This window comes from Pelophylax lessonae (genome assembly GCF_965119305.1).
Source record: "Pelophylax lessonae genome assembly, chromosome: 2".
Taxonomy (NCBI): domain Eukaryota; kingdom Metazoa; phylum Chordata; class Amphibia; order Anura; family Ranidae; genus Pelophylax; species Pelophylax lessonae.
Window position 1 is genome coordinate 686,492,659 of NC_138769.1, and position 15,399 is coordinate 686,508,057.

The following is a 15,399-nucleotide window of genomic DNA, read 5'->3' on the forward strand; positions in this document are numbered from 1 at the left end:
CAATTGCCTAGCTTAGGAGTAGCTGGCTGTTCCTGTGCTGGGGCTTTCAGTCTCAGCCTTCTATCCTCTTTTGGATTTTATTTCAAGTATTTTTCTCTTTCTTTTACTTAGCTGTTTTTTTCTCAGCATTAGTTTAGTTTTCTTCGGATGAAGATGATCATGCGGAGCTGGGTTTCGGTCTGGTCACCCTGGGTCCCAGGGCTGTGTGCCAGGGGTTTCCCCAGCCTGCCATCGAGCGTTCAGCTCAGGTTGTCCCTGGCATATTGAACGACCCATCCCTGTTCGCTGCAGGGATGCTGCCTGTGAGGTGGCTACCTCACCGGACGCCATTTGCGGTTTCGCACCGCAGTCCACTGCGTCCTGGCTGCGACACTCCCTGTCCTCAGTACAGCGGTTTGGTCGCTAGAGAAGGCTCCTCACGCCATCCGGAATGGTAAGTAAATTTCTATGTGGGGACCTGTCTGTTTGGGTGTCAGTCTGTGGCTGTGTGACCCGCATGTCTGTGTAAGTTCTGAGCACATGTCGGCGCCATTTTCTTGTTGCCTTGATTCCCTCAGCCGAGCGGCCATGTTTGTGAAGCCTTCATAGGCTATATAGGGCGGTCAGTCATTGCATCACTTCCTTTTTCACTGGAACAGCGATCGGTGGCAGCAGCTGTGTGCTCTCTCCAGGTTTTTACCTTCCTTATCCTGTATTTCCTTGCTCAGTGCTCCTTATCCTTGCGGGGGTCGGTACATACAGTAGTGTGCGGTGGGCTGCGCTCGCCGCGGTCTTAAAGGGGCGGTTCTTTATTTCAGTTGATACTGGGGCATGGATTCTCAGGATTGCAAGTTTCCCCCCACCCTGGTGGGGGGCCAAGGGGCTGCTGCATCCCCTGAGGGGGCTGATCTGGCTGCTGTTGTAGCGAACTTGGCTTCTCAGGTGCAGATGCTAATGGCTGATCGATCCGCAAAACGGCCCAGGTTATCTATTTCCTCTGATTCAGAGGGCGATGGGGCTGCTATGGCTGGAGTGCCCTTCTCAGGGTCTCGCTCATCCCTGGACCTTGTGGGGTCTGAGGGGGAGGCTGAGGTAGAAGGAGTTGATACTTCTCCCCCTGGCTCGCCTGAAGAGCTTGCACTCATGGATGAGTTGATTACTTCTATCAAGGAAACCATGTCTAATCTTCCCTACGCGGGATCTCGCCTTTTTGGCGAGTCTTTGGATACTCTGATAAAGGGAATTTCCAGGGGTAAGAGCACTCTCTTACCCCAAACTCACAAGAATAAGTTTGTTCGTGGTAAGAAGAATACCTCGTTCAGGCCCTCTCAGGGGTCCTTTCGTGCCTTTCGGTCACAATACAAGGGCAAGCCCTTCAAAGGCCAGGGCTCCCAGAAGAAGCCGTGGGCAGGGAAGCAGAAGTCAGGCCAGTCCGGGTCCGCTGCCCATACCACTTCGGCCTGAAGGGGCGCCCTCACCCGGTTCTGGGGTGGGGGGACGTTTGCTCGGTTTTCTTCAACCCTGGCTGGCCCGCATTCGGGACAGGTGGGTTCAGGAAATCGTTCGATCTGGATACAAGATCGAGTTTCTCTCTCGGCCGGCGAGCAGATTTTTTCCCTCAAATCTTCAGCTGTCTCCGGAACGTTTGCAGGATCTGCACCTGGCGGTGCGGGACCTGCGGGCCCAGGGAGTGGTGGTTCCGATGGCTTTATCGAGACAGATTTCGGGGGTTCTACTCCAATCTGTTCACTGTTCCCAGAAAGGAGGGCAAGGTACGTCCGATTCTGGACTTGAGGTTCGCAAGTTCTGCATGGAATCCCTACGCTCAGTGGTGGCTGCCCTGAGTCCGGGGGAAATCGTGGCCTCCATCGATCTGAAGGATGCGTACCTTCACATCCCCATTTTCGAGGGTCACCAGAGGTACCTTCGATTCGCCATTGCGGAGGATCATTACCAATTCGTGGCGTTACCCTTTGGTCTCGCTTCGGCTCTGCGGGTTTTCACCAAGGTGCTTGCGCCGGTCCTGGCTTTATTGAGAGCCCAGGGCGTCTCTGTCTTGGGATATCTGGACGATATCTTGCTTCGGTCTGCGACCAGTCAGGGCCTGGTAAACGACCTGTCCACCACGATGCAGACTCTGCAGGAGTTTGGTTGGACGATAAATTTTCCAATATCAACGTTCTGTCCGTCGGTTCGTCTTCACTACCTGGGGATGATCCTGGACTCTGCTCAAGCGAAGGTCTTCCTGCCTGAAGACAAGCTCCGGACACTTCAGGACGAGGTCAGGTCCCTCAGGGACACTCAGTGCTCGTCCCTCCGGACATGTATGAGATGTCTAGGTCTGATGGTCTCGGCTTTCGAGGCGATTCCCTTCGCCCAGTTTCACACGCGGGGTCTTCAGGCGGAGATCTTGGCCAAGTGGGACGGGCGTCCGCAATCTCTGGATCTGCGGATCTCGTTGAGCCACCACACCCGAAGGGGTCTTTTGTGGTGGCTCCAGTCCCTGGCGGTGTCGGGGGGCAAGTCCTTTTGTCCCTTGTCGTGGACAGTGCTCACCACGGATGCCAGCCTGTCGGGCTGGGGTGGTGTTCTGGGCGCCCTATCCGCCCAGGGGACTTGGTCGGAGGAGGAGTGTCCCAGCGATAACGGCTGTGCACATTCCGGGGGTGGAGAACTGGCAGGCGGCCTATCTGAGTCGCCAGGCCCTGGACCAGGGAGAATGGTCCCTTCACCCGGATGTCTTCCAGATGTTGTGCGCGAAGTGGGGTCTTCCGGACGTGGACCTGTTCGAGTCTCGTCTGAACAACAAGGTGGAAAGGTTCGTGGCAAGGACGCGCGATCCTCGGGCAGATGCCTCAGACGCGTTAGTGGCGCCCTGGCATCAGTATCGTCTGATGTATGCCTTTCCACCGATTCAGCTGCTGTCCAGGCTGCTTCGCAGATTGGCCTCGGAACCGCACGCGGTGATTCTGGTGGCACCGGACTGGCCTCGCTGGTCTTGGTACGCAGACCTCGTAAATTTGGCAGTCGACGTTCCGTGGCGCCTGCCGCTTCGGGAAGACCTTCTGTCTCAAGGGCCGATATTCCATCCTGCTTTACAGTCGCTGGCTTTAACGGCCTGGCTGTTAAAAGCCAGGTCCTGAAGGATAGGGGTCTCTCCCCTGAGGTCATTCCCACTTTGATCAAGGCTAGAAGAGCCTCTTCGGGAAAAATTTACTACCGTACTTGGAAAGCGTACTTTGCCTGGTGTGAGTCCAGGGGGTATTCCCCTCGCTCATACTCAGTGTCGAGAGTGTTGGCTTTCCTCCAAACTGGAGTGGACCAGCGTTTGGCGCTGGCCACAATTAAGGTTTCTGCGCTGGCCGTTCTTTTTCAACGCCCTGTGGCGTCTAATTCATTGGTTAGCACCTTTGTTCAGGGGGTGCGACATTTGGCCCCTCCTAGGAGGGATCCTTTGCCTCCATGGGACTTGAACTTGGTTCTGTCCGTGTTACAACAGGCTCCCTTTGAAAAGATCAGGGAGATCTCGCTGTCTCTGTTGTCCAAGAAGGTTGCCTTTTTGGTGGCGATCACTTCGGCTCGCAGGGTGTCGGAGCTGGCAGCTTTGTCCTGCAGCTCTCCCTACTTGGTGATTCACTTGGATAAGGTGGTCTTGCGACCTAACCCTTCCTTTCTTCCGAAGAGGATTTCGGAATTTCACCTGAATGAGGACATTGTCTTGCCTTCGCTTTGCGCGAAGCCTAAGCATCCGAAGGAGGTGGCTTTGCATGCCTTGGATGTTGTTCGGGCGATCAGGGTTTACCTGTCATCGACTAAGTCTTTTCGCAAGTCGGATTCCCTATTCGTCCTTCCAGAGGGACCTCGGAAGGGCATGGCGGCGTCGACTGCTACCATCGTCGAATGGATCAGACAGACGATTGTGCAAGCCTATGCTTTGAGGGGGAAGGTTCCTCCTTTCCCTGTGAAGGCGCACTCTACCAGATCTCTGAGTACGTCTTGGGCCTATCGTCATCAGGCTTCTGTGGCCCAGGTGTGTAAGGCGGCGACTTGGTCGTCCGTTCACACCTTCTCCAAATTTTACAAAGTGGATGTTCAGGCATCGGCAGATGCTCCCTTTGGCCGTAAAGTTCTTAGTGCGGCAGTGCCTTAGGGTCCCTTGCTTGGGCCCTTGGCTGTTGGGGTGTTTTTACCCCTGGGTTACTTGTTCTTCCTGGGTTGTTGCTCCTATTGAGCACGCTTTTCCTGTTGCCAGGTTGGTTCTGTTACCTTGGTAAGGTTCCTTTCTCTGATGTGGGTACTGCGTTGCTTTAGGCGCGGCTGCGCTTTTTTCCCACCCCTCATGTCTACACTGCTCTGGGACGTCCCCATTAGTGAAGATTATGAAGTGGCGGCGACTGTCGGAGGACGTAAGAGAAAACTGAATTTTTGTAAAATCTTACCGTAAAATTCCTTTCTCTGAGTCCTCCGACAGTCGCCGCCCCCGCCCCTCTTTTGGGGTTTGCTTATGTACTCTACTGCTATGCTACTGAAACTGAGTTGAGAATGCTGGAAGCAGGGAGGTATTGACTGAGGGGACCACCCCCTAGGGGTGGGATATGCTAAAAGCTTTGATATTAACAAATCTTGTTGCCTAGCTACTCCTGCGGAGCAAAGGTCAATTACCCCATTAGTGAAGATTATGAAGTGGCGGCGACTGTCGGAGGACTCAGAGAAAGGAATTTTACGGTAAGATTTTACAAAAATTCCGTTATTTGTTTGAAAAAAACATTTTTTTTTTGTAGGAGGATAAATTACATTAGGGGCAATCTCTAGCCTCAAGGAGGGGAAATCCCCTAAAAACAACAGCTGGTGCGAAGGCAAAACTGGGCCCAAAGCCCTATCATTCTTGAGGACAGAGAGATGAGATAATCAGCGCAAGTTTGTGATACTCCCAAATTGGCTAAATGTAAAAAAGTGCTAACGTGCAGAATAAATTTGTGCAAAGTGGCTAAATAAATGAAAGTGCTGATATGCAAAACACATATGTGATACCTGTATATCAAAAAAAAAATTATATATATATATACTGCGTACTGTATATAATGTGCCAAAATACCAGTAATGTAATGCTAAAGGTGTGTAAGTACCTGAATATTGTACACCTCTCAAATATACACCTATTATAGGAGACTGTTGTACAAAAAGTGCAAGTGCAAAAAAGAAAACTTTTGAAATACTAAATAATATTGCAATCAAATTAATGAACAATTCATCAAACTAGTGATAAAAAACAAAGTGAATAAATATAGTATTAATTAAATAAATAAGTCCATCCAAAAAGTCCCAAGTGAAAAGTGCCAAAATATGATCTAATTAGTTTGATCGATATAATATCCACAGTGAACACTCGTGAGAAAATAACACAGAATGTGCTCCACCGTCTCCCCCAAAACTGACTCACCAGATAGGGAGCTGGTCAGATTATAAACCAGCAATCACGCTTGATAAATATTTTCCAGCAGAACAACTAAATGTAAAGCTTCAAACCTTGGATCTTCCCCCACCCTCTATGGATGTGTTATTCCCAGGATATTACAAGGTGAGGATAATAAATAAGAAAAGAAAGGATGCCAAAATAGTGTAATTCCGTATAAAATCCAACTAGTTTATTAAAAATAAATATATTGCACGCACATAGTATAGTGTCTGCCTGACACTGGGATCACTCACATCTGACTCCTATACTCTGGCTGTAGCTCCGAGCCGTGAGCGTGGAGTGTGACTCATGCAGTGTTTCTTGGCATCCTAGCCCTGCCCTACTAGTTTCATCTTCTGACCTCTTCATCATTCGCTATTAATTTTCTCTTATTTTTAGTGATCAAAAATTCTAGAGATAGACCAGCCTTATTAAAAAATTGAAACCATTCAACCATATCAGTGTCATCTTTATGGGGGCAAAATCCCACCTTCAGGTTCTAGGGACAATTTTATCCGCTAAGTACCTCTCCAGAAAAGCCACATCACAATTTCATGTACGAATGAAAGAATGTGTTGCCAACATAAAAAAGGGCTTTCCTAAATGCAGTCTATCGAAACATTTTAATGCATATCATAATAGGAACCAACCCTAAGGGTATTTTCTTAATGGTTATAGATCAATACCATTCCCATTGGAGAGACAGCCATACTAGGAGTGAAATCTCTAAACTGGAAACAAAATACATTTTTTGGCTGAGAACTTATAGACCCCATGGGTTATTATTGAGTGGGACAATGTTTTTTTATAATACCAGCTAATTACCCTTGTATATGCTGGGGATAAATTTAGTTTTTTTTTAATACAATTTTTACTTTATCTAACCTTGTAGCTTTTGACTTTTGAAGTCTTTAATATTTTTTTTTAAATCAGAATAAAGTTTATTAACTTTTAACAGTACAATAAACAAGGTACATTCCTGAGTATTAAATTTTACAATACTTTCACGGAATACAAAGTAGAATAATGTTCTTATACAAAGACAAAGCCGATTTATAAAACCAATTGAACCTGAGATGTCAGTCGTTATATCTCAGTGTATGCATCCCTAGATATGGTTTAAGAAGACATTCTCATCACATCTCTTCCCCAGTACTTTAAATTAAACTCACTCCAAGGGAAAAACAGAGCGGTTGAGTTCCCACTTTAGGTTCATAGCCTATCAAGAATTAGGTCCAATGGAGCCAAGCCAGAGGTAGCTAGCCAGCATCCCCAGATCTTATTGTACCGGGTGCGGTTGCCTCTATGCTGATATAGCAAGCGCTCATATCTCAAAGTTAATCTCATGTTGGCTAACCACATCTCTAAAGTTGGAGAGGTTTGAGAGATCCAATGTTGCAAGATCAGCTCTCGAGCTTGCAACAGTGCTCTGGATACCGCTTCTCTGATATATATGTCCGTTATAACCTTATCAAGTATACCCAATAAGCAAGGTTTAGGGTCAAGAGAGAAGGTTACTTGAAAAGTATTGTTAATGGTGTTTACTATGCCAGTCCAAAAAGCTTTGGGCACCTTTAAAGGAGATGTATCAGGTCCCTCTAGCTCCTTTGCATCTCGTGCACAATGGGGCTGGGCGGAGTCCAAGAGTAAACAATTTAAGTGGGGTATGATGAACCTACAATAATATATATAGCTGGGACAGTCTTTGAGTTACATTCAAAGAACTGTTTGTCATAAAATACGAGTCAGCTTAATTTTTTTTTTTTTATTATTTACCAAATGGACTTGATGATGTGAGATTTTGCTATTTTCCTTGACGATATCTAGCTGTTTGCCAGATGTTGTTGGTATTCTCTTTGACCAGGACGCATTTGCCTCACTTCCGGTTAAGTGATGTGTCATGTCCGCTTTCTGGAACGCAGCCGTGTCACTTCTGGTTTAGCCCTGTTGGTCTCCTTCCGGGTTTCCAATTGCGTTTTTATTCATTTCCATTTCCAGCCCCTACCATATAAATCTAGTAATACGCTTGTGCATTACCATGCCCCTGATGACGTCTGTGTATGACGAAATGCGGCAGCAAAGTCTGGTCACGTGACGTCACCACGCTGGGTAGTCGACAATACGATTGGTTGGAAACATTAGCAATACCATGAGGATTTACATGTGATTTTAATGCTTCTGTTTGTAAGTACTTTGGCTCTTTTCAATAAACTTTTTGTGAGTAATACTGCGCAATGAAGTTTCTTCCTGCTTAACCCCACAAGCATATGCTGTGAGAATCTGTCTATAGTGGATCGTGTCAGCATGTTAGAGACCATTTGCTTTATATGAGTGGAGAGTTGGAGTGAGATACTTCTAAGCTTTACTGACTACTTTTGACAGAGTACTCCCATCTCTTGAGGTAAGGGTCAGTGTGAACCTTTTCGTTTGGTGACGGATCCTTCCAAACACCCTTCCTGTGTGGATTTGCTCTTTTTTGGACTATTCTCCTTAAAGATGTTCTTCAGTACAGTTTGGACTTGAGTCTTAAGAGCTGCATTTATGTGTTATTATTTTCTATGTTCTTGACCAGGAGAATTGTGCTAGCAGCTTCTGACATTTTTTTGTGAGATAGTATTTATCTATTTTTTAACTATCGCAGGTGATTTGTTGGTTTTTATTATAGGCTTACCTGTAGGTACAAGTGGTAGTACAGAGTTTACTACCACTTTAAATAGTAAATATGCTAAATGGCCCCGAACCTCCTCATCTGGGGTGCTCTACCGGCACTTTAGGCTCCTTCCTCCTCTGCATGCACCACCATAGCAAGTCGCTTGGAGCATGTTTAGGCTCACTCCCGAGCTGGGCTGTGTGCATCCATAGACACACAGAGCGGCGTGAACCCCCCCCCTCCTCCTCACAGGATTTGATTTGCAGCAGCAAGAGCCAATGGCTCCTGCTGCTGGGTCTCTAACCTGTGAGGGGAGGGGGGCGCTGGATCGAAAAAAGGATCTTAGGTACGTATCTGAGGGGAGCTACTCATGGAAGGTTTTTTACCCTAATGCAGAGAATGCATTAAATAGGATCTCCAGCACCTGTCAAAAAAATAAAAGTCAGCAGCTACAAAAAGTGTAGCTGCTGACTTCTAAAAAACGGCAACTCACCTGCCCCATGGTCCAGCGGTGAGCTCACCTCAGCCGTCTTCATCTTACTATGGGCACCCGACTGTGACAGCTTGTGGCTTTACAACCAGGGGCCCACTGCGCATGGGCGAGTCACGTTGCGCATCCTGACTTGTGGATGCAATCTTCTGGGAACTGTCAGTGTCCCAGACAGAAGACTGCAAAGGGAGAGAGGGAGGAGAACGGAAGTGTCAGCAGGTACCTGTCAATATTGGATACCTGCGCCCCCCCCCCCCCCCGCTCCTCAAATGTGCCAATTGTGCAAGAGGAGCGGGGGACGAGTCCTTAAAGCGGAGTGGAGATAGAGTTTCGCTTTAGGCCCCTTTCACACAGGCGGACCGTTCAGATCTGCCTGTCCATTTTTTTGGTGGATCCGAATGGTCCCCCCATGCATTCCTATGGGGCATCGGATGGCAGCGGAGACATGTCCACTGACATCCGATCCGATCCATCAAATCTGGACGGATGGAAACCCTATTTTCCATCCGTCCAGCGGATCGGATGAGAACGGACCGACGGTCCGTTCCCATCCGATTTCCCCCATAGAGATGCATGGGGAACTGACAGCTGTCCTCCTGCTGCTCAGCGGGGGATCGGCGGCTCGGTCCCCCGCTGAGAAAAACAGAATCCGTCCGACGGACGGATAGTGTGAAAGGGGCCTTAAGGTAAAAAAAAACCTTCTGTCTTTATGAGCACAGGGTATGATGATTGCATGATCATTAATTGGTTCCTAATTGCTAATCTATCCAGGCAGCTATTAATTACAGAATTCTAAAATCTTCAACCTTGTAGATTAATGTTCCCTCTGCACAAGGCACCCTGTAAGAAAACACAAAATGATGGTAAACTGAGTGGACTTTCTCATATCGTTTGCCAGTTTGCCTATGGACTTTATTTGTTGCCTAGAGTTGGTCCTTAGCCCGTATTATATATGTATATGTGTGTGTGTGTATATATATATATATATATATATATATATATTTTTTTTTTTTGTTAAATGATTTATCTTTGGAGCTAGGCTTTTTTTTTTCCCTGAGCATCCTGCGATTTCATATGTTCTTATTAGCGTCATTTATCATCCCTAAAGCGGTCCACTTCCTGCAAATTCAGTGTGTATTTGTAATAGCGCTATATAACCATGGCAGCAATTTGTTCTGGAAGTAGATCATGATGTGATAGATGGTCATTCAGTGCTACAGATAGTGGTAAAGCCTCTGGTAATAGAACACCATCAGGCTCTGCTCTTCCAAATAAAGGGGGACAAATGAACAGACCTTTTCTGAAAGGTTTTATAACCATGTCTTTGACAGCAGTTTTATAAATGCCGAATAATTACAGCAGGTCATGGATATCAATATGTGTCATCAGCACAAGCATTTCGATTTTACCTAAAGGGAAGAACTAGCTTATTCCATGGCTACAATGACCACATTTTATCGTTAAAATAGATTTAAACCTAATCACTAAAATCTCATGTAAGCTTTAACATGTTAATGTCATTTCAAAAGTTGTTTTTTTGGTCTTTTCAAATTTGCAGCTTTCATTACCATAAGATCCTGTGATTTCATCATAAAGGTCCATGTTCAGGCACCCTGTTATAGGCTGACAATTGTCCCCCATGTGTGCTCTTGTGTTGTCACATGGGCCTCTGATAGAAACTGTAAGTGAACTGTGCCTACACACATTGTATAGACATGGCCCTCTATTGGAAAGCAGGGGGTGGATGTGCTTGCTGAGGATGGAGCCAGTTTATGTAGACAATAAGTGGCTAAAAGAGGCTGGGGACAGCATGAAAAAGCCTATCGAGCACCGTAGAGATGAATTGGAATGCTGGTTGCAATCCACATCTTCAGGTTCAGATATTTCCAGTGCAGTGTATTGTTAATGCTACAGCATTCAAAGACATTGTAGAAAATAGCGCACCCTCAACCTTTGCAGCAACAGCTTGAGGATGGTCTTTTTTTGTCCCAGCTTGCCTTTGCCCTCATGCACAAAGCTGGTTCCATAAAGACATGGCTTGATGAGTTTGGTATGGAGGAACTCAAGTGCCCTGCACAGAGTCCTGACCTTGAACCTTTTACACTCATTTGGGATTAACTTGAACACTGATTTAGGAGCCAGGTCTTCTTTCAGCATCAGTACCTGACCTCAGAAATGCTCTTTGGGATGAATAGACATAAATTCCCTCACTCTTCAAAATATTTTGGAAGCTCTCCCAAAAGAGTGGAGACTGGTAATGCTGCAAAGGGGTGGGGCAATTCCATATTAAAGCCCATGGTTATGGAATATGTCCAACATCCAGGGAATATCCGATTGCTTCTTGGGGGATCAGGAAGGAATTTTTTTTCGCTGCTGTAACAAATTGGATCATGCTTTTCTGGTGTTTTTTCGCCTTCCTCTGGATCAACTGAGGGTATAGGATTGTGTATATGGGATTGTATGGTTGGGTTTTCAATACTGCTTGTTTTTTTTTTTGTTGGTTGAGTCAGATGGACTTGTGTCTTTTTTTAACCTAACTATGTAACAAGCCTATATAGATGTGATGGTCAGGTGTCCATAAACCCTAGGACATGTACAGTAACTGTTGGCGTCTCCCTCCCGAGTGCCCACGCAGCAGCAAGCAGCTTGCTATGGGGGCACCGGAGCCACTGCTCTGCGTGGCCATTCACACATGGAGCATGGCTCACTGGCTGTGATTGACAGTAGCGAGAGCCAGTGGCTCCCACTGCTGTCTCAGCCAATGAAGAGGAAAAGACCTGGGGGAGCCACTGCTTTCATGCACACCGCTGGATCGAGAGGGGGCTCAGGTAAGAATTAGGGGGGCTGCGGGAGCTTCTGCTCACAGAAGTTTATTTTACCTTTATGTATAGAATGCATGAAGGTAAAAAACCTTGAACCTTTACAACTACTTTAAAGGTTACAGCAAATTTTTGGCATACCTATCCAGATTGATCATATTTTGCGCTGCACATTTATTTTATAGTAAAGGAAAATGGAACAGGAGGAATGTGAACATTTGTTCTGTATCCGCAGCAGCCAGAATCTCAATTGGATGGGAACAAATTCAGGAACTATGGCAGGGAGAGTTCACTGCTGGAATTCAAAAAGAGATATATTTCAAAAGGTGACTCTGCCTAACGAACTCCTCCTACAGCTTTTGTATGGGTTCATTATTTTAGTACGTATACCATAGGGACACAATGGTAAAAAAAAAAAAAAGAATTGGATTATACGTTTTTTAATGGTGAGGTATATGCATCTGAGTTGAATATTACCTTCTTTCTAATAGAAAAAAAAGATCAGTTTAGCTGCAATACAAAATTCTGAACAATGGTGTAAGCCTTGTCTTGATGTCTCTTGTTATAGGTTCTTCCCCTGGAAAACCAAATGAGGGACAAGAAAGAGTTTTCAAAAGCTTTGAACATTGGCATGGCAATAGTGACAGTTTTGTACATCTCTCTGGCCACAGTGGGGTACCTGAGCTTTGGAGAGAAAATCAAAGGTAGCATCACTCTAAACCTTCCACAAGATTCCTGGTGAGTACCTTCATGTTTCTTCTCTTTGATAAATTCTTGCGCAACTTTTCCGAGCACAGAACATTCCGTAAAAACACAATGTGCATGCCCTGTCAGCTCCTCAAACATGTCCTCTGATTGCCTATGCTGCATAAAGATTAAGTCGTTTGTATTCTATAAAGAAGAAAAAGATTAGTCTGAGAAGATGGGATAATTAGTATGAGCGTGTCTTAAACCTCCACATAAAACTTTCTTATACAAACTTGGCAACTCGCTTATAGAGCAATTCCATACAAGTAAAAACCAGTCCTAGAAATAGAAACGCTGTCCAAAAAATTAAAAACACCGCAGCTGAGGGTACAAAGTCTGAGGGTACAAAGTCCTCTCCATGTACCTTAACCGCTTCTGGACCAGAAGGTTTTACCCCCCTTAATGACCAGGCCATTTTTTGCGATACGACACTGCATTACTTTAACTGACAATTGCGCGGTCATGTGACGCTGTACCTAAATAAAATTTATGTTTTTTTCCCACAAATAGAGCTTTCTTTTGGTGGTATTTGATCCCCTCTGCAGTTTTTGTTTTTTGCGGTATAAACAAAAAAAAAAGGGACAATTTTGGAAAAAAATTATATTTCTCTTACGTCCTCCGACAGTCGCCGCCTCTTCATATTCGTCACATATGGGGGTATTAGACTTTGCTCCGAAGGAGTAGCTAGGCAACAGAATATGTTAACAATAAAGCTTTTAACATATCCCACCCTCAAGGGGTGGTCCCCTCAGTCAATACCCTCCTACTTCCTGCAACCATATCTCAGTTTTAATGTCTAGCTTGTCAGGAGTGGCTGGCTCTCTCTGTGCTGGGACTTTCTGTCCCAGACTCTTTCTTCTTTTTAAAATTTAGTTTGAGTTTTTCTCTCTACCTTTACTTAGCTGTTATTTTGTCAGCGTTAGTTAGTTCTTCGGATGAAGAGGATCATGCGGACTGGGTCTCGGGCTGATCCCCCTGGTCGCAGGTCGTGGGTCAGTGGCTTCCCAGTCTGCCATCGAGCGTTCAGCCAGGTAACGCTCCTGGCACAGTGAACGACCCATCCCTGTTCGGTGCAGGGATGATTGGTGAGGTGGCTACCTCACTGGACGCTGTGCGGTTTCTTAACCCCCCTTGTGTGCGTCTTGAATGCGACTCTCCCTGCCTCATGTGCAGCGGCTTGTTCGCCTGTGCAGGTCCCCCACGCCATGTGAGGTAAGTGTATCTATGTGGGGACCTGTCTGTCTGGGGGGGTGTCAGTCTGGGACTGTGTAACCTGCCTCTATTCACACTGCTTGTCTCCCTATCTCTCGGCTGCATGCTGTGGGCTGCAAGGGGGGGGGGAGCTGTATGACACTGTGTGTGTCAGTCTGGTCAGTGTGAGAAGCTGTGTGCTGTGGGGCATGTTTTTTTGGCATGTTTGGGCATATACAGCGATCGCTGCGGCGATCTGACATGTATTCTGATATTGGAATGTAATGTGTGTTTTAATGCACTGTGGAGCGGCGATTTCAGCGCCAAACGACGCCATTTTGCCTACACTCGCTCCGGCCACATGGTTTACATGCATGGCGGCCATTTTCTTGTAGCCTCCATAGGCTTACATAGAGCGCCCTGGCAGCATCACTTCCTCTTTCCAGGAACACCGATCGTGGCAGCAGCAGCGGCGAGGGTCTCCTCAGGTTTTATCCTTCTGTTCTTGCTATCCATTGCCTGTGTTCAGTTTGCATATTCCCTGTGGGGGTCTCATTGTGCTTGAGTGTGGTGCGGTGGGCTGCGCTTGCCGCGCTTGCTTAAAAGGGGCAGTTAACCCTTGGTTGTCTGGCATTACAGGGGCAATGGATTCTCAGGAGGGCAAATTTCCTACAGTATTGGTGGAAAGCCAGGGGACCGCTGTTTCCCCCCCAGGGGGGTTATTAGCCACTATTGTGGCTGGCCTTGCTGCTCAGGTGCAAATGCTGGTGGCTGCTCAATCTACTAAAAGGCCCAGAGTTGCTCTTTCCTCTGATTCTGAGGGTGAAGGTGATGGGGCTGTTATGGCGGGGGCCTCCTTATCGGGGTCCCGCTCCTCTCTTGATCTAGTGGGGTCTGAGGTGGAGGCTGAAGTTGAGGGGGTTGATAATTCTCCCCCTGGCTCGCCTGAAGAGCTTGCAATCATGGATGAGTTGATTGCTTCCATTAAGCAAAGGCTGCGTTTGCAGGACGAAGTGTGTCCCCCCGCTGCCTTGGCGGCTTATGGGACGCAGAGGAAACGCAGGACGCCGCAGGTTTTTCCCTGCAATGCTGATTTTCAGCGCGCTGTTAAGGATCAATGGCGCGATCTGCGCAAACCTTTTGCGGTACCAAGTAAATTCAAGCTGCGTTATCCTTTTTCGCCTGCCACTGATGAAAGGTGGTGTGTGCCTCCACCAGTGGATCATGCAATTGCGGTTTTGAACAAAGCCACTGCGATTCCTGCAGAGGGTTCCCCTGTTTTCCGTGATGCCACGGATAGGAGACTGGAGTCTCTTGCCCATCATACTTATTCTGTTACGGGTTCTATGCTTAAGGCTCTGTTTGCTTCTCTCATGGCGGCCCAGGCGATCGCAAGTTGGACGCAGATGCTTAGGCGCGTCCTAGTGGCCGATTCGGCCTCGCCGGCGACCCTGGATATGGTGGATCAGATCCACCAGGGTGTCATGTATCTGTGTGATGCGGACCTGGACCTGATTCCGTTGGCTGCACGTGTGCACAGCGTGGCGGTGTTGTCTCGTCGCCTGGTTTGGTTAAAATGTTGGTCGGTGGACCAATCTTCACGTAAGACCTTAGCCAATCTGCCTTATGATGGGTCTCGCCTTTTTGGGGAGTCCCTGGATGTGTTGATTAAGGGGATCACCGGGGGTAAGAGCACTCTCTTGCCCCATTTCCCCAAGGCTAAGGGGGCTTCTGGGAAGAAGCATGCTAATTTTCGGCCCCCTCAGGGGTCCTTTCGGCCGCACTACAAGGGCAAACCGTTCAAAGGTCAAGGCTCTCAGAAGAAGCCCTGGTCTGGTAAACAGAAGTCCGGCCAATCCGGACCTGCAGCCCATAACAGTTCGGCCTGAAGGGGCGCCCTCACCCAGTTTTGGGGTGGGGGGACGCTTGCTCGGTTTTCTTCAGCCCTGGTTGGCCCGTGTGCGGGACAGATGGGTTCTGGAAATCGTTCGATCTGGTTACAAGATCGAGTTTCTCTCTCGGCCGGAGAGCAGATTTTTTCCCTCAAATCTTCAGCTGTCTCCAGAGC

The 15,399-nt window shown here is 47.2% G+C and overlaps 1 protein-coding gene across 2 annotated transcripts in view; it reads left to right on the forward strand.

Annotated features, from left to right (window-relative positions):
- The window catches only part of SLC36A4 (solute carrier family 36 member 4), a 516,124-nt gene that overhangs the window by 223,466 nt on the left and 277,259 nt on the right, over window positions 1-15,399 (forward strand). For both annotated transcript variants that reach the window (XM_082245868.1, XM_082245869.1), the window contains exon 9: window positions 11,962-12,131. In XM_082245868.1, the coding sequence (XP_082101994.1) occupies window positions 11,962-12,131 (170 nt within the window). The remainder of the gene's footprint in view (window positions 1-11,961; window positions 12,132-15,399) is intronic.